Below are 27890 nucleotides of genomic sequence, written 5' to 3'. Positions count from 1 at the left end.
GAATGTAAAAGGTACCAATTTATTTTTATTATACAGTAGAAATACAAATCAGTGCGTTTAGCATGAAAAAAAATGAACATAAATGGCTAAATACTTATTTTTATAAACATTTAAAAAAAATCTCCCTCCTCCCACACGTTTCATATGATGGAGAAGATCCATAATTTAAACAGCCATTCAGTCCATGTCAGAAGGGCAGGAGGTTTTACACAGGAACATGGGGAGAAGGCAACATTTTCATCAGGAAAATATCCCCAGGGAGTAACCCCAACACTTTCCCCCGCTGCACACAAAGCAGTGGGAACGTGGGATATTACTGTGTGCTGCAGAGTATCACTCCCTTGTACTTCTGTTTCTGCTTTGAAAACTACAGTTTGTTACTGGTTAGATACCTATTAAAATAATCTCTTTAGATTCCCCCTTGTTAAACCATTTCCATGTGCCGATAACCCCTATGGTAAAAATTCAAGTTCGGTACCAACATTTATTTGATACATCTCCGAGTAATGGCACAACGTAGTTTAACACTGAACTAGAATAAAGTGCAGCACAATTAAGCCAGATTCCCTTTATACTAAAGTTTTACTAGCCAAGCCAGGGAGGGCCAACTGCAGTCCTGGCCACCAACAGGTCAGGTTTTAAGGATATCACTGCTTCAGCACAGGGGGCTCAATCAGTGGCTCAGTCAAAGACTGAGCCACTGATTGAGCCCCCTGTGCTGAAGACCTGTCCCGTTTTCGACTGAGCCACTTGTGCTGAAGCAGGGATATCCTTAAAACCTGACCTGTTGGTGGTCCTTGAAGTTGGCCATTTCTGAGCTCCGCTAACATGGTTGTGGTTTCATAAAAGACGGTTCTTGCCTGAAACTGCAAATTTATTTTACCTGCAAACCATGAAGTCAGAAGTAACGCATTCTGTGTACCTGTTCTATGTGGTTGCGATGCCAGTCCATCACCGCGCGGAGTGCCTGGGTATTCTGGCATCGGTCTGACAAGCGAGAACACCTAGTGAGATTGTATCAATCATACAGCTCAAAAGAAATACTGGTGCTGCCGTACTCCAGGAATTCCTGCAACAGTCCCTGTACCCCAATAGTAAGAGAATTAATAATATGGTAATAAGGAGGTCCTTTAAAAAAACAAACATACGTTTGCCAGATGGATCTCACCTTTATAAAACGTCAGGTGAGTATACCTGTATTACACAAAATAAAAGTGTAATTTATCAAGGAAACGCTTCGTGCCACCCCCGTTACGATTTGGCCAACAAGATAATGAATTGAAAGATTTGCTCATCAAATTGCTCCTCAAAGCAGCATTCCACGTTTATGGAGTAACCTTTTAAAACAGGAGTGGGCAACTCCAGTCCTCCAGTCGAAGACTGAACCAACTGTGCTGAAGCAGGGATTTCCTGAAAACCTGACTTGTTGGTGGCCCTTGAAGACTGGAGTTGCCCACCCCTGCTTTAAAATAAGCATGCTGCAACATACATCTATACAGAGTATACCTACAGACTTCCTATTCCCCTGCTTGGGGAGCACAGATGCAAAAGTAGTATTGAATTACCCCAACAATTGCCCAAATCGAATATCCTCTAACTGAAATTAGAATATAAACTATTATAGACAGATGGCACAGCATGCACACGGAAGAACTCCAAGCGGGTTACCCTGATATTTTCTTAACAATGAACCTTTGGATGCTACACACTTATTATATATATTGCAGCATGAAGAAAATATTTAATTTATAACAAGGAATGCTATTTTAAGTCACAAGTAATATATATTTATCCAATTTCAATAACAAATGGATAGACTGTCAGTCCTACATTCTTCATTATGAATACAATCACGTGTAGGAGTTTCTACTGACAGAAATATGTGCTACCAGAAGCCACACAATAATTCAAAGTACTGAAAGTCATAACCCCAGGGGTGCACAACTCCAGTCTCGAGGGCCACCAACACGCCAGGTTTTAAGGATATCCCTGCTTCAGCACAGGGGGCCCAATCAGAGGCTCAGTCATTTAGATGTAGCCCTGTTCTGCAGCCAGAATATCCTTAATACCTGGCCTGTTGGTGGCCCCGGAGGACTGGCATTGAGCTCCCTAATTAGAAGCGACCCGTGCAGACTTTTCAGGACTGTCGCACAGAAGGATGTTGCTGCTGTGAATTTCTGGATCTTACAAACCTCAGTGTCAAAAGGAGCCTTGGAAAATAAAACGGGTTTATTTATGTGAGATCTGATGTTAGTACTTCCGGTTCTGCCATTTTCAGCACGTGTGTGTGAAGTTTTTGTTGATTTTTTATTTATTTTTTGCATTAAGTATTAACAGCCATGTTGATTTCAATTTAAAATACATATTTTTCTGTGTTTCCCACACCTGGACTATGTTTGAAGCCGCTTGGCACTTTTAAGCATCGAAGGACCTGCTCACTATATGTACAGAACCCACGCCAGCTGCATGCCTCATTAAAATGTTCCTTATCGAGGGGTCCTGGTGCGATGCACATATGAAGTTACATGCACAGTAACGTGCTGCCGACCCCTTCGGTCGTGACGGGGTTAATGCTTGAAACTAAACACCTGATTAAAAGGAACGGGTCATGGGGAAGGCAGGCGTAGGTGCGAAGCAGGGGGTCTCCAGAGACGAACCGCGCTCATTTCAGCCATGGGGACGTCATGGTTCCCCATACTTACCTCTGTAGCTGCTGCCTGTACTTCCTGGTTCTTAAATCTCCCGCAGCACATGGGCCAATAAGAAGCCAGGATGGATGGCGTCGCTGCTTCCTATCGGTCCCATGTGCCGCGATAGACTTCAACTTCCATTTTGTTTCCCCAGCAGGGGGTGGTACCAGGAGCACCTTCTGTGGTAAATATCTGAGGACCGCGGTTCTGCTCTGAACACCAGCCTTCCCACCTACGCTTAAAAACAAGTCATTGCAGACAGAACGATACACCTTTAAGCCGTGCTGGATAACAAGGCTTGCAATGGTAAAGTAAATGGGGGCGTGCACATGAATTGCTCATTTTGTAAATGTGGCGTATTAGGTTTACATGCGGTGTTGAGGGGTCGGTAAATATAATACAATGAAGATTCCTGGTGTTACTGGATGGAGGATACAACACAATACTGACCTCCTGCAGCAATGGCCTGTGTGTCTGTATCAGCAGGTCAGACAGGCAGATACGGGAGGGGATACTTATAACACAGTGGATATAATTACAATCAGAGACTATGGAGGAGTCCTACTGCAGGCTCAGAATAACACACCCTGTGCGGTTATTTATTTATTGAAACCCCATTAGAAAAATACAGAAGCAATTTGGCAATAGGGCACATCTTCTCTGAACAGAAAAAAATGTATTAGGCTTTAAAAGAAAGAGAATTTTAGTTTCATTTATTTAAACCGATCTCTCAACAGCCACGTACCTACGCTTAATGTGAGCTCGGGAATAGAACGCCTTCAAAGCTAGTGATGATTAGCCCGTCGCTAAAACATTCAAGTACGAACAATGAGCAGTGAGTAATCGGCTTTCTCACGCGTGATCGCAGCCACCACCGGTTAGGTTTTCAGAATATCCCTGCTTCAGCACAGGTGGCTCGATTAGTGGCTCAGTCTTTGACTGAGCCACCTGTGATGAAGCAGGGATATCCTGAAAACCTGACCTGTTGGTGGCCCTTGAGGCCTGGCGTTGCCCACCCCTGTAGAAGTGTAATAACATTACTTATCTATACCACGTACTTCTCAGAATGCTATGTCCGGACGGCGAGTTAATGCTACACAGCGACTCCAGCACCAAGTGAACAAACTCACTGCTAGTGAGAGAGACTGCACGGTTTCCAAATGTGAATCAATTCATAAACCTGCCGTGACTTGCATTTTATTAACCCCCTAGCTGCCAGATGGGACAGCGCGTTGACGTACGAAGCCGGCTCCTCGGGACAGAAAAAGGTCACCTTTAATAATGAAGTAATAGGGTAAACGGTCTATATTGTGCCGATATATTTCTTGCTTTTTATTTAATTTTTCTTTTTTAAACGTTTGTTTTTACCCGTTAATTATTTCGCTGGCAGCAGCTGTTACCATGGCTACCTCCTTTTAACGTGTGTGTCGATGGCAGCGCCATTTTTATTTCCCTAGGAGACAAATTATACCACCATAGCCCCTGTTACTATTATGAGGCAGATTATGGCGAGTAGAGGGGTTGCTAATTGAATGAGCAAATAAGCAGACTTGTCGTTGTATTATCCTAACAAATATGTTTCTTCAACCAATGCTTTATTTTGTCCCAACCAAGGTAGAAAATAGCAGCACAGCGTGAACGCACAGGGACCGCCTTCCCAAATGTTGAACAGTTTTAAGATTGCAGAACATACAGAATATATAGAGAACATTAAGAATGTTCTACCAATGAAAGAAACCAAACAGTGCGAGAATATGGTAATGAATGAAGAAGGTAGCTGGCCTATAAGGAAGCAATTTGGCAATAGGGCTTTGCAATCCGGTAATTGAAACGTAAAAAGAGGTCTGTGCCCATCTGGAATAAAACCCTCCTTTACCCATGGTGCTGGTTTTGTAATAGCCATGTCTCAACAAATGCAAGATTTCCTTTTATGCAGAAAAACAAGCGCAGGAAAAATAGGGAAAACCCATTTCCCGACAAACGTTATGTCACAGCTCTGTAACTGCTGCCGATGAGACACTGTCTGCAAAATTCTTCTCATCCTGAAGCACGGGTAATGACTTCAATGCCTGGAAAGTCTTGTCCCCTTGTTACTGCGATCACAAAGATCTGTAGCGACTTCATGACCGCGAAGAGAATGTGGTCAACAGTTTTGTAAATGCTATTTATTGATCACTTTAGCCTTATTTTTTTTCCATTTGAACTAGAGACTTGGCATTGCGCTCTCTCTCCCAGGCTGACCTACGGAGACCGTCTTGATCGGCTGCTCTCACATTTATCTTTAGCATGCCAAATGATGTCATGTTCCACAAATAAGACCTGGTGTTGCACACTTAAGTGAATGCATTTAGTAGGTATATAAATAAGTATCTTCATTGGGCATCTTAGAACCATGTGGAATCATGGAATCTTTGGGGAATACTCGCTCCAGGTCTGTAGTACCCTACAGATCTCAAAACGCCCAAAAAGAGATTACTCCCACTGAGCTCGAAGTGGAAAACCACCACTGGGAACTGGATGCAGCTCCTATAAAATAAACTTCTACATAATCCAACATTTAATGTACAATTATCGTTGTAATTCCTGGATCCGTGTTGCCCATGGAGGGGTTCATTTTTAACCCTCCTTGTCCTGCATGAACATGGTGCCCTGTATAATGTTGCTCTGTATCTCCATAAACTTCCAAACCCTGCAGGATTGTCAATATGTGTTGGTTGTATTTGTGTCAGCCCCCAACGCGCTTCACACACACTCTTACATAGTGTTAGGGAAGAGTTGAGGATGTGAAGGGCAGGCTGTGCAGGACAGCAGTTTTTATTAGAGAGTTACTATGTTTTTAGGGTTTCTGTGGTCTAAACAAGAACACTTTTGGCTGGTTGAAGGTGTTAAGTGGTACTTAGTATTTGTTTATATAACACAAGATTAATGTTAACCCTTTCCAGTGCCAGAGGACACCTGCACCGCACAGTGTATTAAAAATCTCTGGCATTGAAAGGGCTAAGACAAACTTTAAATCCCAATATGAAATGTTTAGGTTTTATTATTAAAATGTGTTTTTGTTCGTAATAATGATTCCAAAGGTTAAGAAAAGAAAAACAGATCAGTTAGGGATACAACTAACTGAGCTTTAAATACTAAATGTTGCATTGCTGCAAAAACAGAGTATTGACTTTTTAACAGGGATCTGGCTTACGGCAACGCGTCGCAGACGAGCACCGCAGTCTCATCACAGCAAACAGCATCGTTGTTTAAAGCTCTTCTTGCTTTTGCCACTTTTCTTGCCATTTTTGTCCTTGTTTTCTGACATTTTCTTTGTTCGGACTTCTCTCATTAGGTCAAAAAACACCTGAAATAAAACGGGGTTTTGTGATCTGCAGCTGTTAAAGGTGAGGACTCGCACATAACGAAAAAATATATGTAGTAAAGGAGTCAGGGCAGAAAATAATGCAGAGACCGGAGCGGGTGCGGCTGCCAACGTACTAATCGGCACTATGTGGAAGAGTCAAAGAAGCAGGAACACACACACACACACACACATACACAAGAGTGTCCAACATTTTGCTTCCCTTACCCCAGGGGTTCTCAACTCCAGTCCTCAAGACCCCCCAAAAGGCAAGGTTTTCAGGATATCCCTGTTTCAGCACAGGTGGTTCAGTCTTCGACTGAGTGACTGATTGAGCCACCTGTGCTGAAGCAGGGATATCCTGAAAACCTGGCCTGTTGGTGGCCCTTGACGAGTGGAGAACCCCTGCCTTACACCATCTTCTGCTTTCAGCCTGACTTCTTTTGAGACAGACAATTTTGGCTTTCCCTCTGCCACGTCCAGGTAAAAGCACTCACCTTGTCCACATTTGCTCTGGTTTTGGCCGACGTTTCCACGTACTGCACACCCCACTCCTCTGCCTTGCCCCTGGCCTCATCTACCGGGACCTGTCTCCTGTCCTCCAAATCAGACTTATTGCCCACGACAAGTAGAGGAATTTTATCTTCTTCTGCCTTTACACGGAGGATCTGCTCCCTGAGAGAAAAGACACAGTCCCATTACTGCATTCACATCACAGCCTTATAGGAGAGACAGAGATCTCAGTATTACCAAGAATACTGACAGTAACACAGCTTCAATGGAAATCAAAAGGCAGCAATACATAGTAACGCAAGAGGAGTATTACCACTACCAAGCAGATAGTCACATAGTTACATACTACCAAGCAGGTGAACCAAGTTCTGCATTAAGATTAAAATAACATTCCTGGGCCTTTCACAATACTACAAATGGGGAACTCTCCCATTAATGGGGATTATAGGAGTGCGGACGCAGACGGTGCACAAAGACAAAGTAAAGCCAGCGTGGGGCTCTGCAGACTTTGGCAACTTTATTTTCTCTGTGATCAAGTAACAAATTACAGTTTGATACTCGGTATCATTTTACAAAGCAGAAATATCTTCAGGGGCATAAACATTTTTTTCTCAAAATGCCCCTTGACATACATACATATATAAAGTTTAGCGGCGGATTTCCGTTAGGCTGCTGGCAGGCAGAGAGTTAATACGCGTATAAAAGCCACAATGGCACGTGACATTCAGAAATACTCCAAGTCACAACTTGTATGCGGGTCCGTGCGGGATTCACCCGAGATGCAGCAGCAATATTCCTCTGCATCACGTCCCCTGCACACAGTCCTGTCTGTACATGTCTGAACAGGCCATACGCACTCAAACGCAGCTAAGAATGAAACCAGCGAGCTATGACCGGGTAGATGCATCTCTGCACAATGCTGGTACAGTCACACAGGGCAGCTACAGGTTCCATTTATTTTCCTAGAGATTTCGCTTTAGGCCTTTGAAACACACATTTTCCGACAAGTGTACAAAATACGCGTCTCAAACTTGTAGTAGGTGAACATCAAGCTTTTAATCCTCTCCTGCCAGAGACTTAACACTGCACTGGTACTGTTCACATTCCTAGGGAACAAGCAATCCCAGCTCTTTATAGACACCATTCTTCAAAGTGTTTATTGTCTATTTACAAAAATAAAATGTTTTTTTTTAAAAATATATATTTCTTTAACCCCTGCATGCATCTCAGCCCCTCTAGCAATGAAGGCATTACTATGAAGTGTGAAAGTTTAGGCTTGTGATGCTCAGTTCCCCCTGTACACATCCCATTTTATGCATCGCAAGTCCTGCTCTCTCAGATCACAGGTTTGCAGATAACCCCAAGATGCTGGAGCACTTGGAAAGCAGTCTCTCGCAGCCAGTACCTGAACTCAGCTGTCGCTGTAAAGGACTCGTGCTCCGTTATGGAGAACACCAGAAGGAAGCCCTCTCCACTGCGGAAATAGTTGTCCCGGATGGCTGCGTAGTCCTCTTGCCCCGCCGTGTCCAGGATGTCTATCTGCACCTCTTCCCCGTCCAGCACCACTTTCTTCCTGTAACTGTCGGCCTTGGTGGGTTCATAGTCTTCTACGAACTGTTGGAAGGGGCACAGAGAGAGACTCATGGAGGGAGACAGCTCTCTGAGACCTGGAATTCGGCATTCATACAGGTGCAGTCTGTCATGCTATCATTACAAAGATATTCCAAAGCTCATGATGAACCACAAGAGTCCAGGCAAAGTTCAGGTTTTCAAGATGTCTCTAGTAGCACGTAATTAACCTGGCTCGAATTAGAACCAAGGCAACTTGCATAGGTATTGATCTCCTGGCTTGATATTGGCACTTGAGCTTGGACCACAATCCACTATATAACTAGGTACTAAAAGAGACACCTCTATTCTTAAGCCACCCCAAAATGGTCCCTCACCTCCTCAATGGCCTGAAACATTGCCCCCCTTCTTGCCAGTTAATACTGGTTTCTCTTTCAATACATGATCTATGGTCTATGCTGATATTGTGGTGTTTATGCACTTGTAGATATCTTGTTATTTTTGCTTTTAATGAACAATTTCAGCGTCTTTGATTTGCATACCAATGGGCCTGTTTTTTGTACTATGGTAGCGCTGAAAAAATCTACATTTATTCTGACTATACAACTAAAGTTTCAAACTGACATAAACAAGCAATTCCATGTAAAAGGTTAAAAAAACACCTTAATCAATTCTTCTATAAAGAGACTAAGTTCCCTCGAAAATTACGTTCTCACTACTTCGTTTCTTGTGCAAAAATAACACGCCCTCTCTCTTTTCTGGCAATTCTTGCTCTTTTCCCTTCGTCCCTTTAAAACACACAATGCTGCCACCTTTAGTAAAAACCGCATCATTAAAAGAGAAAGACTCCAGAGGAACAAGCTCTCTGTGTATAAGCAGTTTGCAAACAGTGTTATTACAAAAGCGATTGGCTGAAAAAAACGCCCGAAAGTATTTGGTTGAAATGGAAACATTAAAAGGCTAAAAAAAAAGGCTTGATTTGTACAAGTCACATACGCTTAACCTACAGGACATGCCACCGCCATTAGCTCACGTTGGTCCTAGGTGGGACATTAGCGTGGCAGCGATACAACCCAGCGATGAGGACCCTAAAATATTCTGATTTGGGGGAACCCCCTTCTCCCACACATCTATTGGTGTTTACCTTGCCCTTATTTCTGCCTCTATCTCTTCCTGTTTAAAATAACCTTGTAGCACGGAGGATAAAATAGCTCAGAACACGTCACCCCCGGGTGAGGCAGACGAGATGACAGCCAGCCTTCTGATTACAATCCGTTTTAAAAAAACACAACAATGAATGGAAAACGTTTTCAAACTTTCTAAGTCAGTTTGAAAATATTTACACGTCTACATTTTTTAAGCAACAGTCATCTATTTTTAAACTGGTGAGATCCTAACCCTACGAGGGCGGCATGTTAACATTACCAGAGGGGACAAGCCACGCATTGTATCACAAAGGCAATGGAAGATGAAACCCGCTACTTACATTGCAAGAGAAGCCTGACACCCACTTACATCACTCACTGCATGCAGACACTTACCTCATCGTACATGAATTGCAGAGTGAGTGCTGACTTGCCCACGCCACCACTTCCCACCATGATAACCTTGTGTAGCACCAGAGAACTCTGGTTCTTATTCTTGTTAGCAGCCATGACTCTGCCGTCCTACCGCCGACACGTTCCGAGAACACCAGCCCGCGAGTCCCAGCAGCTGGAAGAGAGACACAGAGGGAAATATTAGTGCCCTGATGGAGTCTGTGTCTTAAAGCCGCACTCCTGGTGACCCTTTATTTAAAAATAGGATGGAAGCAGGGGGTCTCCGGAGCGGAGTCGTGTTAATTTAAACTCCGGGGGAACCCCTGGCTTCCCGAGATTCTTGCCTCCGTAGGGAGTGCTGGTAACAGCTCTGGCTAGGCTAGTTGGGGCTAACATAATGGCGGTTTCAAAGCCCCGCGGGCTAATAACGAGCAGTGATGTCATCCCTTGCAGCTTCCTATTGGCCCACAGGCCATTTACACCGAGCAGAGATACTGGCATCCCCTTCCGAGGTGAAATATAAAAGAAAAACCTGTGCACCAATTGTGAAGTAGTTAGTGACTAAAATATACAGGCATACCCCGGTTTAAGGACACTCACTTTAAGAACACTCACAAGTAAGTACATAATCGCCCAATAGGCAAACGGCAGCTCACGCATGCACCTGTCAGCACGTTCTGAACAGCAATACCGGCTCCTACCTGTACCGAAGCTGTGCGCAAGCGGGGAGGCTATAGAGCCTGTTACACATGTGTTATTTACATCAGTTATGCACGTATAGGACGATTACAGTACTAGGATCGATAAGTGGAAAAAAGGTAGTGCTTCACTTTAAGTACATCTTCGCTTTACATACATGCTCTTGACCCATTGCGTACGTTAATGCGGAGTATGAGAAGTTCCACAACGGGAAAAACGGAGCATAGCTGCAGCACACATTGGGGCTATACACCAAAAATATCTATAAAAATACCTTTATTAACATGGTAGACACCGTGGAGCACAGGTATGAGTACTCTGACGCGTTTCGCACATAGCGTTTGTCAAAGTGTGTGTTCGCGTTTCCCTAATCCCTGGCTAATATAACCTAGCTTCCGCCCCCAACAAACAGTGACGCAAGGTTGTGTTGGCACGAAACCGGCAATGACGAATCCGATTGGTAAAGAAAGCACCCAGTCAGTCAGCCACTCGCCGAACATCGTTCGGAAGGGAACGGAGGCTATGTTTAACAACCTTAAACAACATAGATCATGTAAAAAACTGTTAACATTGTTATAAACAATTATGAAAATATTATGCCTGGTTTGTCTTGATTATACCAACTGCATTTACGGTGTATGTATATAATATATGTATTTGACATCAGCATGTATTAGGCAATTTGGTGCATGTGTTATCTATGCTTGCTGTGTGGTTTTATATTTACTAGGGGTGAGGCTGGCCTTGTAGGTTCAAGGGGTTATTGTTAACCCCTTGTTCTACATATATTTTGTGCTTATAGACTTTTTTCCCTTGCCTTGGGTATTAGGGGTCCATCAGTATCTTCATAGGGGATTTCCCCTGTCTGATACATATTCTATCACAGGAGGATGTCAGGGTTTGTTTTAATATTTTTTGTATTTTATGTTTGATTATTTGTGCTGTTAAATCATAATTTTCTTTGATATTTGTTCTGAGTATACTTGAGTGCTGAGTTGGGACGCTTTTCTTTTTCTTTTCATTGTTATATTAGATATATATATCTATATATCCTTTGCTCCCGGGATTGGCTTCCTGTACCAAAGCGCTTACAAAATGACCGATGAAAAGGAAACCGTCACAATCATACAGTGCTGGTGTTAGCACCGTCTATGAAGGAGAAAGACCTGGTTAAAGACCCATTACCACACGGCTACTTTCAATCAGAACATTAACCACTTTGCTGCCAGGGGGATAAACACAGCATTGCAGAGAGGTAAATGGTGCCCGAGCTACAGCAGGTGGCACAGTACAGAGCTGGCGAATATACAAGTTCCAGCCGCCTTCCATCAGATCAAATGTAATTCATGAACAAGAACGATATGAAAGTAACACTGAGGTAAACACACACACACACACACACACACACACACACACACACACACACACTTTATTGGACAATAAGTGATGTCATACCTGATGAAGTCAGACCGAAAGCAGATTATGTGAAGTTGTGAGCTACGCAGAAGTTGGAAGCGATTATCTATAAGCTGCTCCCTGATGTACATGCCACCTACAGCTTTAAAATAACAAACAGCACAAGGAATAGATTTATGGGCCACCATTCTGGTCTCCAAGATTAAGATCTACACGGGATTAACCCTTCCACTGCTGGGTGGATCATTCAAAATATCACCACTTCAAATAATTTTTAGACGCTAGAAATCCATCGGTGGGGCCATGTAAATCAGGCAATACATATCTTGGTCATTTTGATTCTTGGGTTGCCCAAGAACATGAGTAGACCCTTTAGGTGACACTGCAGGTATTAGATTACCTTGTGTCCCTTTGCATTGCAGGCCCCCTTTATAACACGAGTAACCTCTCTAACACAGAAACATTGCTTTCACCCGAGTGCAGCTATTTATGTATAAATATTAACCCCGTCGTGTCTGAGACCTGCAACGCAATGTAGAGGTTAAGAATGATCTACTCAGAATCTCACCGCGTTTCAGTTGCCGGCCTCGAGGTTTCTCTCTCCCAATACTGCCGGCAGGGCCGCCATGTTTACCCCAATAGGAACTGTCCCAATTCTATTTTTAGCGCAGCATAAAATTCCCAACCCGGACGTGGGAGACCAAATTCCAGCAAGGACACCAGGAAGGAAGTTCTCCCAGCACCCACCTTCTGCTGCAGCCAACTCCAGTCCTCAAGGGCCACCAACAGGTCAGGCTTTCAGGATATCCCTGCGCCACTGATTGAGCCACCTGTACTGAAGCAGGAATATCCCCCTAGAGGAATGAAGTTGGCCACCCGTGCCCTAGAGGCTTGTAGTTATACTCACTGCTGCTTTATGTTGCGCTTGCGATAAAGGACGATTTATTTTGGTGTTCACATTACAACTCTCTTTTTGTATTTGCACCACACTTTAGTTTTATATATAGTAAGGGATATTAAGGGATATACGGGGAGCCTTATTGTAGACCGTTGAGTGTCATTTCGTCTTTCCCAAAACCCACATGCTGATAAACAGGACCAAAGCGTTCCCGACTATCGGAGCGGTGAGAACACTTGCTCCTGGAAAGGAGTGTGATGGTGTTGAGGAGCTCCCCAAATCACTAGGGCTTTTATTTTAATTTTAGAGATCAGGATTTATTTTTAAAGAAAACACAGAAGGAAGGTCCAAAAAAATGATGATTCTGAGTCCTAGTAAAAGTACTGCTAACACCAGGGGCCACTGGGAATTTAGTTTGCAATGTATTCCTTGCCCCTGTGGCAGCAATGAGTGGTTGAGTGCTTTCATTTACTGGGTAGCCCAAACACTGTTCAACGTTAAGACACCAATTAGATTGTAAGCTCCTCGGAGCAGGGACTCCTCTTCCTAAATGTTACGTTTGTCTGAAGCACTTATTCCCATGACTTGTTATTTATATTATATTATTTGTTATTTATTTGATTACCACGTGTATTACTACTGTGAGGCGCTATGTACATTAATGGCGCTATATAAATAAAGACATGCAATACACCATATGGTTACCTTTCTGTGCATTTCCAATATATTGCTCTTATTTTCATACACATCCATTGCCAAGTATTGTGGGAATGGGGTGTAAACGCGATGAGGGAGCAGGAGAGATGTATAACCAGGACATCCTTTGATGCCACGGGCAGACTCAAGGCTGGGGATTTAGCCAGGAAGATGGTATGAAACCCAACACTACTGACCATGAAATTAACCTCACACGGAAGGTGAAACGTAGTGTGGTTTCAGCTGGAATTGGTTTTGCACATAGGCATCAAGATATCGCCGTTTTCACACTGGGCAAAAAAACAAAGCAGTCGCAGAATAAAAAAAAAGTGAGGGGGCAAAAACAAGAGTAGCAAGTGCACAGAGCCGCCACCCAGCAGAGGCAACTACACTAACAGGAATGAAAAAATGCTTTGAAATTGGGATTCTGTCAATAAGTGAGAGAGCGAAAGATCAAACAAGGTTTAGGGCATTACATGAAACAAACGAGCTGTCCTCTATCCTCAGGAGGCAGCCATCTTAAATGTGAAATGCTATCAAGGAGTGTGTGTGTGTGTGTGTGTGTGTGTTGGAGATGAGAGATATAGTATAGATAATATAGTAGATATTATGGAGATCTCTCTCTCTATGCAAGTGCGTATGTAATGTGTGTGTGTATGTATATATGCAATGTATATATGCGTGTGTATATGTATATAGACAGGGGATATTGTATTTTGTGTGTGGGGGGTCATATTGTATTTTGTGTGTGGGGGGGCATATTGTATTTTGTGTGTGGGGGGGCATATTGTATTTTGTGTGTGGGGGGGCATATTGTATTTTGTGTGTGGGGGGGCATATTGTATTTTGACCGGTGGGAGGGGGATATTATATTTTGTGTGTGGGGGGAGGCGTGCATGTGGGGGTGGGGGGTGTGTGTGTGGGGGTGAGGCCAGGGGAGGACTGAGTGTGAGGAGAGGGGGGGGGATTGCGTGAGCAGTATTGAGTGAGAGTGGAGTAAAGAAGTGATAGCCGAGGGGAGGGGGGGGAGAAGAGTTTGAGAAGAGGGAGGTGGGGGAGTGAGAGCGGCAGGGAGGGAGAGTGAGGAAGAGAGGGGGGTGGAGACCAAGATAAATATTTGGGGGGTGAAGAGATAGAGGAGGTGGCTCGCAAGTTAAGGGGGGGGTGCGAAGAGACCTAGTCAGAAGTGTAGTCCAGGGGAATCTGTTGGCGGCCCTGCTTAGAGTGTCTTTGTCCCATCCCACGTCTCCTTACGGTCTATGCTGCCTTTTGTATTGTGTGTGGTGTGGGGGGGGAGGGGGAGAGAAAGAGTATTGTATTTTGTGGGGAGAGGGGTAATTATTGTGGTGGGATTGTAGGGTGTGTGGCCAGGGGGGAATGAGTGAGGGAGGGGGGACTGAGGAGCATGATTAAGTGAGAGCAAGGTAATTAAGTGAGAGCGGGGGAGGAAAAATGTGTGAGGAGAGGCAGCGGAAAAGGAGGTGGGGAGGGGAGAGTGAGTGAGGAAGAGAGGGGGAGAAGGGCGAGAGAAATACTTTGGGTGGGGGGGGGGGGGGAAGAATAGGAGGTGGCTCACAAGGTGGTGTGAAGGGGGGGCTCGCAATGCCGCCAACACCGGGGGGCGGCGGCTCTGTTTACACGGCCTTGTCCCATTTCACTCCCTCTCAGGTCTCCTTACTGTCTAGGCCGTCTATGTATTTCAATAGAGAAAAGCCTTTTATGTCCTTACTGCTCATTTTCACTCCAGGCTTCCTGTTTCTACCTTCTATTCCCACTTCCTCTCAGCAAGCAATGCAACAAGATATATTCAGCGTTTGTAAAAGAGGTAACATTGTGTTTCTGTATTTCTGCCATACCTGATGAAGGACCCTGAGAGGTAGGAACGCTTGTAACAGATCAACTACGTGTTGGTCCAATAAAAAGGTATCACACCCCCTCCTCCCCCTCCCTCCTTTGTTAATAAAATCTATAAACACACAGAAGCTGTTACAAAATCTGAAATGTACACCCTATAAGGTACGCGAGACTACTTTTCAACCCATTGCCATGGTGTAAATAAAGAAGTTCCCTTTCAGATACCTAACCAAAGATGGTTTAATGTCTTAAGGGAGGAGTCTCACCGACAGGAAGTTTCCTTTCATTGTTTTCAGCCTCATGGGTATAAAGGATACACTTCCTCTTGCTGTATCCTGCCAGATGTGTACTCACTGGGAGTTCAGCCACAGATTCATGCCCTATACACCGACTGACCTGGAACGCGCATACAAACATACAATGGGACCGCAGATAAGAAGCATTTGCCTATTTTCCAAACTTTAGACCTGATTTGATCTTTTATTTCATATTTAGGATCGATGTGTGTCCACCCCAAGCATCTCTGAATTCCCTTATTGTGTTAGACCTTTGTTGGGAAGCTGTTCCATGCATCCACCACACTTTCAGTGAAGTACTTCCTCACATTTCCCCTGAGTGAGCCCCCTCCCACTTCAGGTCACAGACTTCAATGAAGATAAACTACTTAACACAGAATGTGCCGTGATGCCAGCATGAAGTCAGCGGGTTCTAAACATTTTGTTTGCTTCACCACAACATCCATGAATACCCATTCCACCGTATGTCTCAAAGCTAGTTAGGGAAGCAGACATGGGGCAGATGAAACACCCTAATACAAAGTACATATAATCAGACATTGCATCTCTGTATTGTACATCTGTAACATGTATCCCTCACCTGGTCATGCTCTGTGACTGATCCCCCCCCCCCCATTCTGCTTTTTAGCCAATAAAGTTAATACAAATAAACCCATTCGGAATTTGTCAAGACTAACGGGAGGTAAAGACGGACTTTAATTATAAATCCGATGACCTTCACCAAGGATTAATACAGTTTGAGAGAAGTTCACTTACCTAACCACCAGAAATGGAGATCCCCGGTAACTGTAATAGTGTATGCAAAAAAAGGGGTGAAAAATAAAGCAAAAATATATATATTATAAAGTACAATGCAAATCCATTTCTGTTTGATCTTATAATCTATATATTTTAGTTGCAGATGGTACCGAGGATCAACCTAGGCCTCCAAAAGTAAAGACTAGAGCCCAAGCACAAAGCTACCCCTGCCGCCAACACACAGAACCGGTCACACGCCAGTGTTTCAGTGACGGGAACGCTACTTATTTCAGAGTTATTGGAAAGCAGAACAATGTCATGGAAAAAAGCAACAAACTCAGAAGCCGCCACTTCCCCAAACAAATGAAGTGGACAGATTAAAAGAACAGCGCAACAACAATTAACCCTTCTGCTATCCGAGGGCACAACATGTTTATTGCCAAAACCAAAGCCAAGGGGTTAACGGGTAAATGTAATAATTAGAAAAAAAGTAAAGCTTGATAATATTATAATATAATGAATAAAGAAAGTAAAGCAGCAATATAAAAAGTAAAGAAAAAAGTTGGAAAGCATGTGACTGTATAATTCTACATTCTAACCTAAACTGGCAATCATTTGGTTCTCATAAATCTGTCAAAATCCTGATTGTGTGCCTAACACTGCTTCATTAAGTGTAACACAGCAGCTACAATGTATCCGTATATTACTAAGATAACATGATCTATTGTTACAGTTTGCAGCTCAAACTGCTGGGAATATTGGCAACAAAATGAACACAAACAGGAAAGTGTTACAAATATCTTGCACTGCTTTGGAGATGTGCTAAAGCCTGCTATATAAATCAAAGGATGCTTTAAAACTAATTAAAAATGGCATTAAGAGTTTAAAACAAACAAAAAAAGTCACTATTATCTAATACTACAGAACTGATTTATTTCAAAAAAACATAAGATTTCATGTTTTGCCACCTTCAAAGCAAGAAAAACAAAAAAAGGACAAAAGTGCTGTGAAAAACAAAAAAAACCTTAAGTAAATAACGTACATCAGAGCAATAACCGAAATTAAATGTTGTTATATCACACACTTTTTGTTAATACAGACTCTGACCCAAGTAAATAAACCACTGTCTCTATAACTGTACGAATTAACATATCAAACATGTCTAGTAATGTCTAGTAATATTCACAAATCAACAGATGTTTTTAAATTCCTACGAACAGCTCATCAATATTTTCCAAAAGCAAAATGCTACGCAAGGCGACTACGGAGAAATGTGACCTTTAACCTTTGTCTGCTACAGGCGACAGCAACACGTCTATGTCAAGGTGCCAAATCTCTTATCAAACCCCACTGATGGGAAATATATCGGGCTTACCCTACAGCAGTTCTCTGCTCTGTGATAGATATAGAAGCGGCCGCACTGCTGACTGAGAACCTATTTCATGGATGTCGGAGCCAGTCTAGGCACTGAGCGTTGTAACTGAATTAGGGAGAGAAATCTTCCCACTAACATACCCGTGGCCTGGTGCCAAGACAATGATTGAATTATTTTTAAATATAAAATGATTGGAATGATAACATAATAGGTTTGTAATTTGGGACATGCTGACGTTAATAGGTCAGTGATAGAAAAACGCAGGAAGAACCCTGCTGCAGGACAGGGCCGCCTGACCGGGCGTCGGGGGGTGAGATGGGGGGTGAGATAGGGGGGGAGGGAGGGAAGAAAAAGAAAAAAAACCAGTGAAGAAAAGAAGAGGGAGAAAGGGCACGAGAAATGCAGTAATGGGAGAAAAATAACAGCGCAATTAAGGCCGCGCTTATAGTGCCGGCGACAGTGATGTCACGCTGCGGTCGCTGGAAAAATCAAATTAACTTGACTTCCAGCGATTGCGACGAAGCCGTCGCGCCGCTTCTACTATAAGCGCACGCGACGACGGCAAAACATTTGTTTTTCTGCGACGTCGCCAACACTATAAGCGCGGCCTGGCTGAAAGGACAGCCCAGCAGTAATGTCAGGGACTTTGAAGAAGGCAGCTGTCCTTGTGACCTTGGGCAAGCCACTATCTCCTTGTGCCTCAGGCAGCAACATTAGATTGTAAGCTCTACGGGGCAGTGACTCGTCTGATGACTTATGTGCAGCGCTGCGTACACGGACAGCACATTATTAATGCCAATGTATGTTTCACATGAGAGTTTGTTAACATACAGTATAAAGTTTAAGTTGGCAAAGAATGGATTCCTTTGATAACTAAGTAGCAGCCTTACTACCCTACATATAACAAATACAAACCGGTGCCTCAAAAATAGTCCAATAAATGCAAATATAAGGTAATACGAAAACCTGATTACAGAAATACGATCTGGAACATCGAATAATCCACAAAGACGTTTCCTCAGGACACGTAAAATTAAACACAAGGGCCAATCAGTGTGTACTGCTGCATAAACAACTCAGACAGGGCAAGACTAACACTAACAAACAATGAACAATCAAAGTAACGCATAGGGTCACAGGTTACAGCTGATCGTGACAGACGCGCGCGCAGCCTTTCAGGCACTGCAGCAGCTCTCTGTGAAATTCTCCCGCCATGCCTGCTCCAGCATCTGAGTTCGGTACACGGCGCGCACAGACGGCATCGAATCGCCTACACAGACGTCCCCCTGCAGCGGAGGAGACATTGGGAGTCACCCGCCACTGTTTGGATGTGCCGATTTAACGCCTATCTTGTTGTGAGTAGGATTCTGTTTTTTGCAAACCGGACCAGCAGCGCAATGCATGTATTTTTATACAGACATTGTCTCTTCTATATTTTACTAAATTAGCTCAACTGTTTATTTCAGCAGTGTTTTGATTGCTCATTGTTTGTTGGTGTGTTAGTCTTGTCTTAGTTGTTTGTTGTGTATGCCGTAGTACACACTGCGATTGTCACTTGTGTTTAATCCCACATGTCCTGAGGAAACGTCTTCGTGGATTATTCACGTGGATCCGGATGTTCCAGATCGGACTTCTGTAATAAGGTTTCATATTACCTTATATTTGCATTTATTGGACTTTTTGAGGCGCTGGTTTGTATGTGTTATATGTATGTTTCCCTGATCTCGCGCGGTCAGTTTGCTATCAGGCCGCCTTACTTACATGTATACGTTCTCTGTACACTTTGTGAGTATATTTAGTCACTAGTGGTCACCGCACATACTGTTTGTAAGCAGTAGCGCTTCCAGCACTTTTCTTTTTGTTGTATATCCCTACTACCCTGCTTTACTGTTTGATAACATTAAAATCCTGTGAGAAAGAACTTTGTTATTGCTGCTGGCTTGAGGTCGGTGGGCATAGTGACTGAGCCGGGACGGGTCTGTATATTTATATTTACAAGAGGAAAGTGCGAGAGTCCATAATCACTGACATCAGTCAGGTGTAGATAGATTTATATGAAGTAAGTGCCGCACATACAGCTACTATCCCTAGCAGATGCAGAACAGGTGGCACTGCTGCTGAGGAGACAGAGAAGAAGATTAAACTGAAGAAAATGTTTAAAAAGATAAAAATATATATCTAACAACCAGTGGTTTGGATAAGGAGTGAAAGTGTGAAGTAAAGAAGAGTAATAAAAATCAGAATGAAAGATAAACAATGAGAAAAGATCGACTAAGCCAGGGGTGCGCAAACTGGGGTGCGCACCCGGTTACCGAGGCCCCGCGCTCTTCCCCAAGGCATTTAAATTTACTGCCGGGGAGCGCGCGCGAGGCCTCCAACTTCCGGTGGCTTCCAGCGACGCGTCACCATGGTAACGCAGCGACACGAAATTGCGATGTCAAGACGCCGCACGACCAGGGGAGGGGGGGGGAGAGTAGGCAGGAGGGTGCAGAGTGAAACGTTTGCGGAGCCCTAGCCTAAGCCACTGATTGAGCCACCTGTGCTGAAGCAGGGATATCCTTAAAACCTGACATGTTGGTATCCCTTGAGGACTGGTGTTTGCCACGTTTGGTATAATATATTTATTGCATCTAGAATAAAAGCAAAAGGTAAAATAATGCATTCAGAATGGAGTGACACGTCTGGTCAAAATTCCCAGAGACACTACAACACCAGCAGGCAGTCCCATATCTCCGGAATAGATTCACTTGAAAGTAATCTCTCAAAATACAGTACATCGATACATTTCCTACACTCAATGGTCCTTGTACTCAAATCCCATCTTAGGGATACAACCCCTCAATTACAACCAGGGAGGGGCAGTGAAAAGCCGGCTTTATTAGGGTGTCTTGTGATGTTCAGATATTATACACCTGTACTGAACATTCTAACAGGAACAACAAGCAGTTGAATTGTTTTTAGGATATCACTGTCGCTTCCCTGTGACCCAAAGATTTTATCATAAAATGATTTTTTTCTGAGTAGCAATTATTTTAGGTTTGAAAGAAAATGTGGAACAGCGATGGGGACCTAATTTGCCCCAGCATATGTGAATTGATTTCCTGGTAGGATATTCATATGGAACACCACCACCTTTCCTGGGAATATCATTCTAAGAAAAAGATTTATAGATGACATTTATATAATCAGTTTACTTAATGATAATGATTTGGGGTGGAAATGAAGAACTAATGTTAACGGACAGAAAGCAGAGTTCATTTGTGTGGAACTGTTCCACTTGGGAGGATGGAGCTATCCACACTAAAAATGGTGGGTGTAATAGGTACCGTGAAGCGTGCATCTTCCATCATCCCAAATGAATTCGGAACATTCCATAAAGCGAATTTCAAAGGATACACCGTAACTGCTCCAGGGAATCACCACTTTATTGAACAATCGGAAATACTCCAGAAAAGATTCCATGATGGGAACTATGATCCAGAACTTATTTCTGAAATGTTTAATAGAGCCGCAGTGCTGAACCGTTATCGACTGCTACAGGTTACCTAAGAAAGTTAGAGCTCCAGAAAATTGTATTTCTTTCGTCACTAAATTCAATGAGGCATCTACTCAAATTAAGAGAATCTTCAAAAACCACTAGAGTATAATCGCATAAAAACGAGAGGGGGAGAGGGGGAGAAGGGGAGAGGGGGAGAGGGGGAGAGGGGGAGAGGGGGCGAGGGGGAGAGGGGGACAGAGGGGGAGCTTTGCTGGTCTCGCCCTCTGTGACGTCAAACTGAGCTAAGCAAAGACGGGACCGAGATTGACGTGGAGGCTGCCAGGAAATGGGTGATTATCGGGAGACCCCAGACAGGATAATCCCAGAAAAGTCACTGCATTATTTTACCTTTTTATAGTCAATAAATACACTACATGGCAAGGCGCTCCCCCATGGCAAGGCGCTCCCCCATGGCAAGGCGCTCCCCCATGGCACGGCGCTCCCCCATGGCAAGGCGCTCCTCCATGGCAAGGCGCTCCTCCATGGCAAGGCGCTCCCCCATGGCAAGGCGCTCCCCCATGGCAAGGCGCTCCCCCATGGCAAGGCGCTCCCCCATGGCAAGGCGCTCCCCCATGGCAAGGCGCTCCCCCATGGCAAGGCGCTCCCCCATGGCAAGGCGCTCCCCCATGGCAAGGCGCTCCCCCATGGCAAGGCGCTCCTCCCGTCTCACACTTTTCTTTGCCTTCATACTCAGATCCCACAATTAGCCAATTTGAAAGTAACGCAATAAAAGAGAACACTAACATAATGGTGCTATGTATTTAACACCTTCAGTGCTGTAGACACACTAAGCATGAGGAAGAAACTGTATTCTTCTCAAATCCCAGAAAGGAGAAAGCAAGTAAGGGTGCACAGTGACGGCACTTTTGGTTCAGGAAAGATTGCCAGCTGCACGTAACCCTTGGTAAATCACTTTGCCTGCCTGCGATATGTACTAATAATAGATTTTAAGATCCGAGGGCAAGGATCATTTAAGTCTTTATTGTCCAACTGTGGCATATTTACACACACGTATATATATATATATATATATATATATATAAACACATTAAAACTCTACACATATCACACATGTATCTTTGCTCTGGACTCTTAATGGCTTTTATAAGCACTAGAAGTACACACAGCTGTAAGGAAACAGGACACTAAAAGCATGAACATAGTCTCTCCTCCATGATGGAGATGGTACAGCCTTTATAATTTCTTCACAATTGACTTTCAGCTGAGAGGTGGTTTCCCAAAAGCTTTCACAACGGTCAGCGTGGGTTTCACAAACGTGAACATACAACACGTCACTGATCATACAGGGGAAATGTAAACCAGAAACACCCTTCATGATAAACACAACTAAGTGGCCTCCATGCTGCATATCCATGGCCTCCTGGTTCATCGGTATAACACATGACAAACTATTGTGACCCTTATTAATGCAGCATTAGTGAGAGAATACATTACCAGCCCGTAATTACTTTTATCATCAATATACCAATTCCTGCCGAGTAAAAAGGAGCGAAAGATTTGTGAAGAGGTTTAGATATTCACAGCTGGCAAAAAACCGTGTAAAGATACCAAACTTTGCTAAAAACTGCCAATCTGGAATATTTTCCTTAGAAAGCAACGTCGATTGCCAATGTTTCTGAAACCAACGGGTGATTCTTTTAACAAAATCTGTTGATTTTTGCACACACACACACACACACACACACACACACAAAGATAAGAAGAGATTTCACTTTTGACAAATCACACCTGTTTTGGTAGGCTATATTAACTGGACAAAAATAAAAAGAATGAGTAACAAATCATAACAAAACCAGTTGGAATGTTGTTATATATTTACGTAATTAGTATAGACATGCTATCCTTTTCTGCAACACATCTCTAATATTGGTATATTTTTCATTGAACTAATGTACGTATGTCTTGATTTATATAGCGCTTTACAGCAGTAATACACGTGACATAATAATATAACACAATGGGATTAAGCAAACATAATCCCAGCAAGCACAAGAAACCACAAAACATACCAATATATATATATATATATATATATATACACATACACACACGGTGTGTGTGTGTGTGTGTGTGTGTGTGTGTGTGTGTGTGTGTGTGTGTGTGTGTGTGTGTGTGTGTGTGTGTGTGTATATATATATATATATATATATATATATATATATATATATATATATATATATATATATATATATATATATATATATATATATATATATATATATATATATATATATATATATATATATATATAGCAACTGTAAATATTCCTGTATATTCATTTGCATGTCTTAGACAGGTCTGCAACCCTGTCTTTCACCATTATCACCCAGCAAACAGCACTTCCACTGCAGCAAGGGATTCTGGGAAATGACATGCAAATGAGCACACAGTGCCACTTTTTATCTCATGCTCACATTACATGAGCAACCCTTAGTCAATGCATGCTGCTTTAAACACAGCTTTTAAGCAAGGACTTGGGAGATGCAAAGTCAGTTAACCCACTCACAGACATGTTTCAACCTTGATGGGTATCATCAGTGTGCATTGCATCATCATTTAAAGCAGCATGCATTGACTAAGGCCTTGCCCCAGCTGCCTGCTACAGCGTCCGCTGTGGCGGACGCTGCGCTCACGAGAGCCCTCCCCGCAATGGCGCCGGGCCCACTGTGAGGGGGGGCCGCAGCGCTCGCGCGAGAGCTACTCCTGCTCTCAATAGAATTGAGAGCAGGAACTCGCGTCGAGCGGCTAGGCACGCCCCCCGGCGGTTCAGCCAATGAGGGCGAACCTGCCGGGTGACGTCATGGCCGCGCCCCCGTCACTCCTCCGCCACGCCCCCCCCGGTCTCTGCTCCTGCAGTGAGCTGCAGACCGGGGAATCGCCGGAACGCGCAGCCGAAAGCGCGGGCGCGCATTAGAGCGCCGTGACCGGGGCCTTAGCCTAAGGGTTGCTCATGTAATGTGAGCATGAGATAAAAAGTGGCACTGTGTGCTCATTTGCATGTCATTTCCCAGAATCCCTTGCTGCAGTGGAAGTGCTGTTTGCTGGGTGATAATGGTGAAAGACAGGGTTGCAGACCTGCCTAAGACATGCAAATGAATATACAGGAATATTTACTTTACTGTGGAGGGTTTTAGTCACTTTTTTTAACCCACCATAACCTTAATAGTGGTGTGTGTGTGTGTGTGTGTGTGTGTGTGTGTGTGTGTGTGTGTGTGTGTGTGTGTGTGTGTGTGTGTGTGTGTGTGTGTGTTAGATATATATATATATGAGTGCTACTGGGCGTGGCCAAATGTATACAACAAAAGACAGAAAATACATAGTGAAATACCTATATATTCTCTTGAAAAGGGGTAATTTAGTTAAGCCCTTTGGCCAAAGCGTTATAAGCCTGCAAGCCACATCAAGGCATGACCATTAGCAGGTCCTAACAATACCTTATTACTGGGTTTGGACAGATCCAATGTGATAATTCTCCCTCCAAATATAAAAGGTAAATGAGAATTTTAATAAGGTATTGTTAGGACCTGCTCACTGGTCATGCCTTTATGTGGCTTGCAGGCTTATAATGCTTTGGCCAAAGGGTGTAACTAAATGACCCTTTTTCAAGAGAATTTATAGGTATTTCACTGTGTATTTTTGTCATGTTGGATGTAGCATTGGGCTTTTTTAGTCTTTTGTTGTATACAATGGTAAGACGAGCTTGAGATATAAAAATAACATTAGGACAAAGGAGTCCCTGCACGAAGAGCTTACAATCTAAGGGACGGTTTCATCAAAGTTCAATAAAGTGGTGATATTCTTGAATTGTAAGAATTTTTTTTAGGGAGCGTTAATAGCGAAAGAGTAAATATTGATTCATCAATGTTGCTACGATCCTAAATAAGGCGCTTAGTGGAATAGTAAGTTTCCTTATTTTGTCTAATCGTTTGCGAGAACGGTAAAATGCAGACAAAGGCACGGACCTCTCTGCAAAGTTTCAATGTCCTGATCATGTGACGTGGGAGATTAAAACAACGCAGGGAGAAACCGGCACCCCATACTGAGGCCTGTATATTGGGAAGCAGGGGGTCCCAGAGGCTGAAATTAATGCTGTTCAGCTCCGGAGACCCCCTGCTTCAATAATATATTGTTAAAATAATAATAAAAGCAGACTGATCCCCTGTTAGAGGTGTGCGGGTCTGTTTCGTGCCAGCCTGGAGTAGGTGATAAAAAAAGTGGAGATAATACAAGTATAAATAATGTTTCTAAAAATATTGAAATCTGATTAATCCAGGCCATAGTCTGTGTTTAACACTAGATCTTGCTGACCTGACAAGCCAGTAACTAGTGATAATAGCCATCATACTTTAATGAATATATGATGACTGTTGTGCATGAACTCCGTTAGTTCCAATTGGCACAAATGGCAGCCACTTTATACATTCCCCACAGACTTAAAAAAATACAAGAGAATACCATCACAATTCTACAGCACGAAAGGGAAGAAGCACACGCACAAAAAAAAAAAAATCTAAATTTATTAAATAAAGCAAAGAATGTATTTTAACCTTAATTATATTTCGATATTCCACTATTAAAAATATCACCAACCATTTAAGTTCTTATTTCACAAAAACCGCCACCAAACAAGAAGCAACAATGTACAAAAGGAACAATTAGACATAGGTAACAGTTTTCTGGCAATAGATGCATGCTCTAGTTTTTAACCAACAAAGGGAAGGAAGGTGGGGAAGGAAACAGAAGAGCTTATTCATGTGCTGCTGATAACCATGTGTTCACATTAATTCAACTGGGGACACAGAGATAACAAGATAAGAGTCAATTCGTGGAATTACAACACTGCAGTGGACTGGGTGTACATTGGCTTGAAGCTGGACAATGTGAATGTCGATGACGAAGCCTATACAATCTCTTAGCGGACAATTGTACATCGTCACTGACATGAAAGGGGGTTCAGCCAATCGTGGTGTGGTCGGCTGCTTCCGACAATATTCTGTAGTTACCCCTTTTAAGAGATTAACAGGTAACCTTGCCAAAGACGGCAGCAATACAAGGACTGCAAAGAAGTGCATGTCACCAGGTTGGTTCCTAGATGAGTAGATAGTTGGGAGTCACAAGAAGCTGAATTGAGCAGGCATAACAGTACATAGAGTGGGTGGGTAAAAAAAGAAAAGTGGAATGACGTGTGTGTTTATAATATTTACACATGCATAAATGGTATGACAGGGTATATAAATATGATTTAACACACACACACAGTACAACAGGTTATATACAGAAGATATAAATATTTATATCACACACATATGGTATTGTTCATACATACCCATGCATTATATTAAGTCACGTTTATTACTGCTGTGAAGCGCAATGTACATAAATGGCGCTACACAAATAAAGATATACATACGTTATATATATTATGTACCCAGATAATATATACATACAGATACAGTATGACCGGCAATTTATAAATAAATATATACACAAACACATACCGTGTGTGTGTGTGAAAGTATATGTATATATATATATATGTATATATATATGTATATATATATATATATATAAATATATATAACCATACGATACTGTATACACGACATCAAGGGACAGCACGCAGGTAAGTAAATCATAAATGTTCTATATTTGATAGAAGACACATAAACGACGGACCGAAACGTCGGTTTTTGTGTCTATCAAATATACAAAATGTATGATTTACTTACCTGCGTGCTGTCCCTTGATGTCGTGTTGCAACCGGTAGCGTATGGTCTGTTATTGCTTTATGGGATAAGCACCAAAACTTATTTACTTGCAAATGGTGTGCCGGCTGTGCATTGAAATATATATATATATACACACACACACCCTGTCATACCATATCTGTGTGTGCATGTATGGAAAAAATAAATAAATAAATATATATATACACACACATACACACAGAGACACACACACAGACACACACAGACACCACACACACACAGAGACACCACACACAGAGACACACACCACACACACAGAGAGACACACCACACACACACACAGAGAGACACACCACACACACACACAGAGAGACACACCACACACACACACAGAGAGACACACCACACACACACACAGAGAGACACACCACACACACACACAGAGAGACACACCACACACACACAGAGAGAGACACACCACACACACACACACAGAGAGACACACCACACACACACAGAGAGACACACCACACACACACACAGAGAGACACCACACACACAGAGAGACACCACACACACACAGAGACACCACACACACACAGACACCACACACACACAGACACCACACACACACACACACACACAGACACCACACACACACACCACACACACACAGACACCACACACACACAGACACACCACACACACAGACACACCACACACACAGACACACCACACACACACACACACACACACACACAACGACACACCACACACACAGACACACAGACACACACCAGGGTGTGTGTGTTTGTGTGTCAGTCACGGTTGCAGTAGCCTCCTCACCTCCGGCTCTCCCTCCTCTCCCCCGCCCCTCTCTCGGTCCCCTCTCTCCGGACACGGCCTCCTCCTCCGGCGGCGGTTTCCCCGCTTCCTGTAACCGCCCCTCACAGCTACGGGTAACCGACGGGGACAGAACTCCCCCGCGCGCTGCGCCT

At 43.3% G+C, this 27890-nt stretch overlaps 1 protein-coding gene across 2 annotated transcripts; it reads right to left on the bottom strand.

The window, feature by feature from the left end:
- On the bottom strand, positions 1-27890 carry RALB (RAS like proto-oncogene B). Of its 2 annotated transcripts, none has more exons than XM_075609795.1 (5): positions 27739-27890; positions 9657-9828; positions 7952-8160; positions 6531-6708; positions 1-6036 (listed from the first exon to the last, which is right to left on the bottom strand). In XM_075609795.1, exons 2-5 carry the CDS (start codon positions 9768-9770, stop codon positions 5917-5919), a joined length of 621 nt encoding a protein of 206 aa, XP_075465910.1. In that variant the 5' UTR covers positions 9771-9828; positions 27739-27890; the 3' UTR covers positions 1-5916. The 2 variants fall into 2 exon arrangements, with proteins under 2 accessions (XP_075465910.1, XP_075465912.1); XM_075609797.1 differs by lacking the exon at positions 27739-27890 and adding an exon at positions 16269-16287.

This window comes from Ascaphus truei, chromosome 7, assembly GCF_040206685.1.
Source record: "Ascaphus truei isolate aAscTru1 chromosome 7, aAscTru1.hap1, whole genome shotgun sequence".
Taxonomy (NCBI): domain Eukaryota; kingdom Metazoa; phylum Chordata; class Amphibia; order Anura; family Ascaphidae; genus Ascaphus; species Ascaphus truei.
Note: the sequence above shows the minus strand (reverse complement) of the source record. Positions and strands in the feature narration are given on the sequence as shown.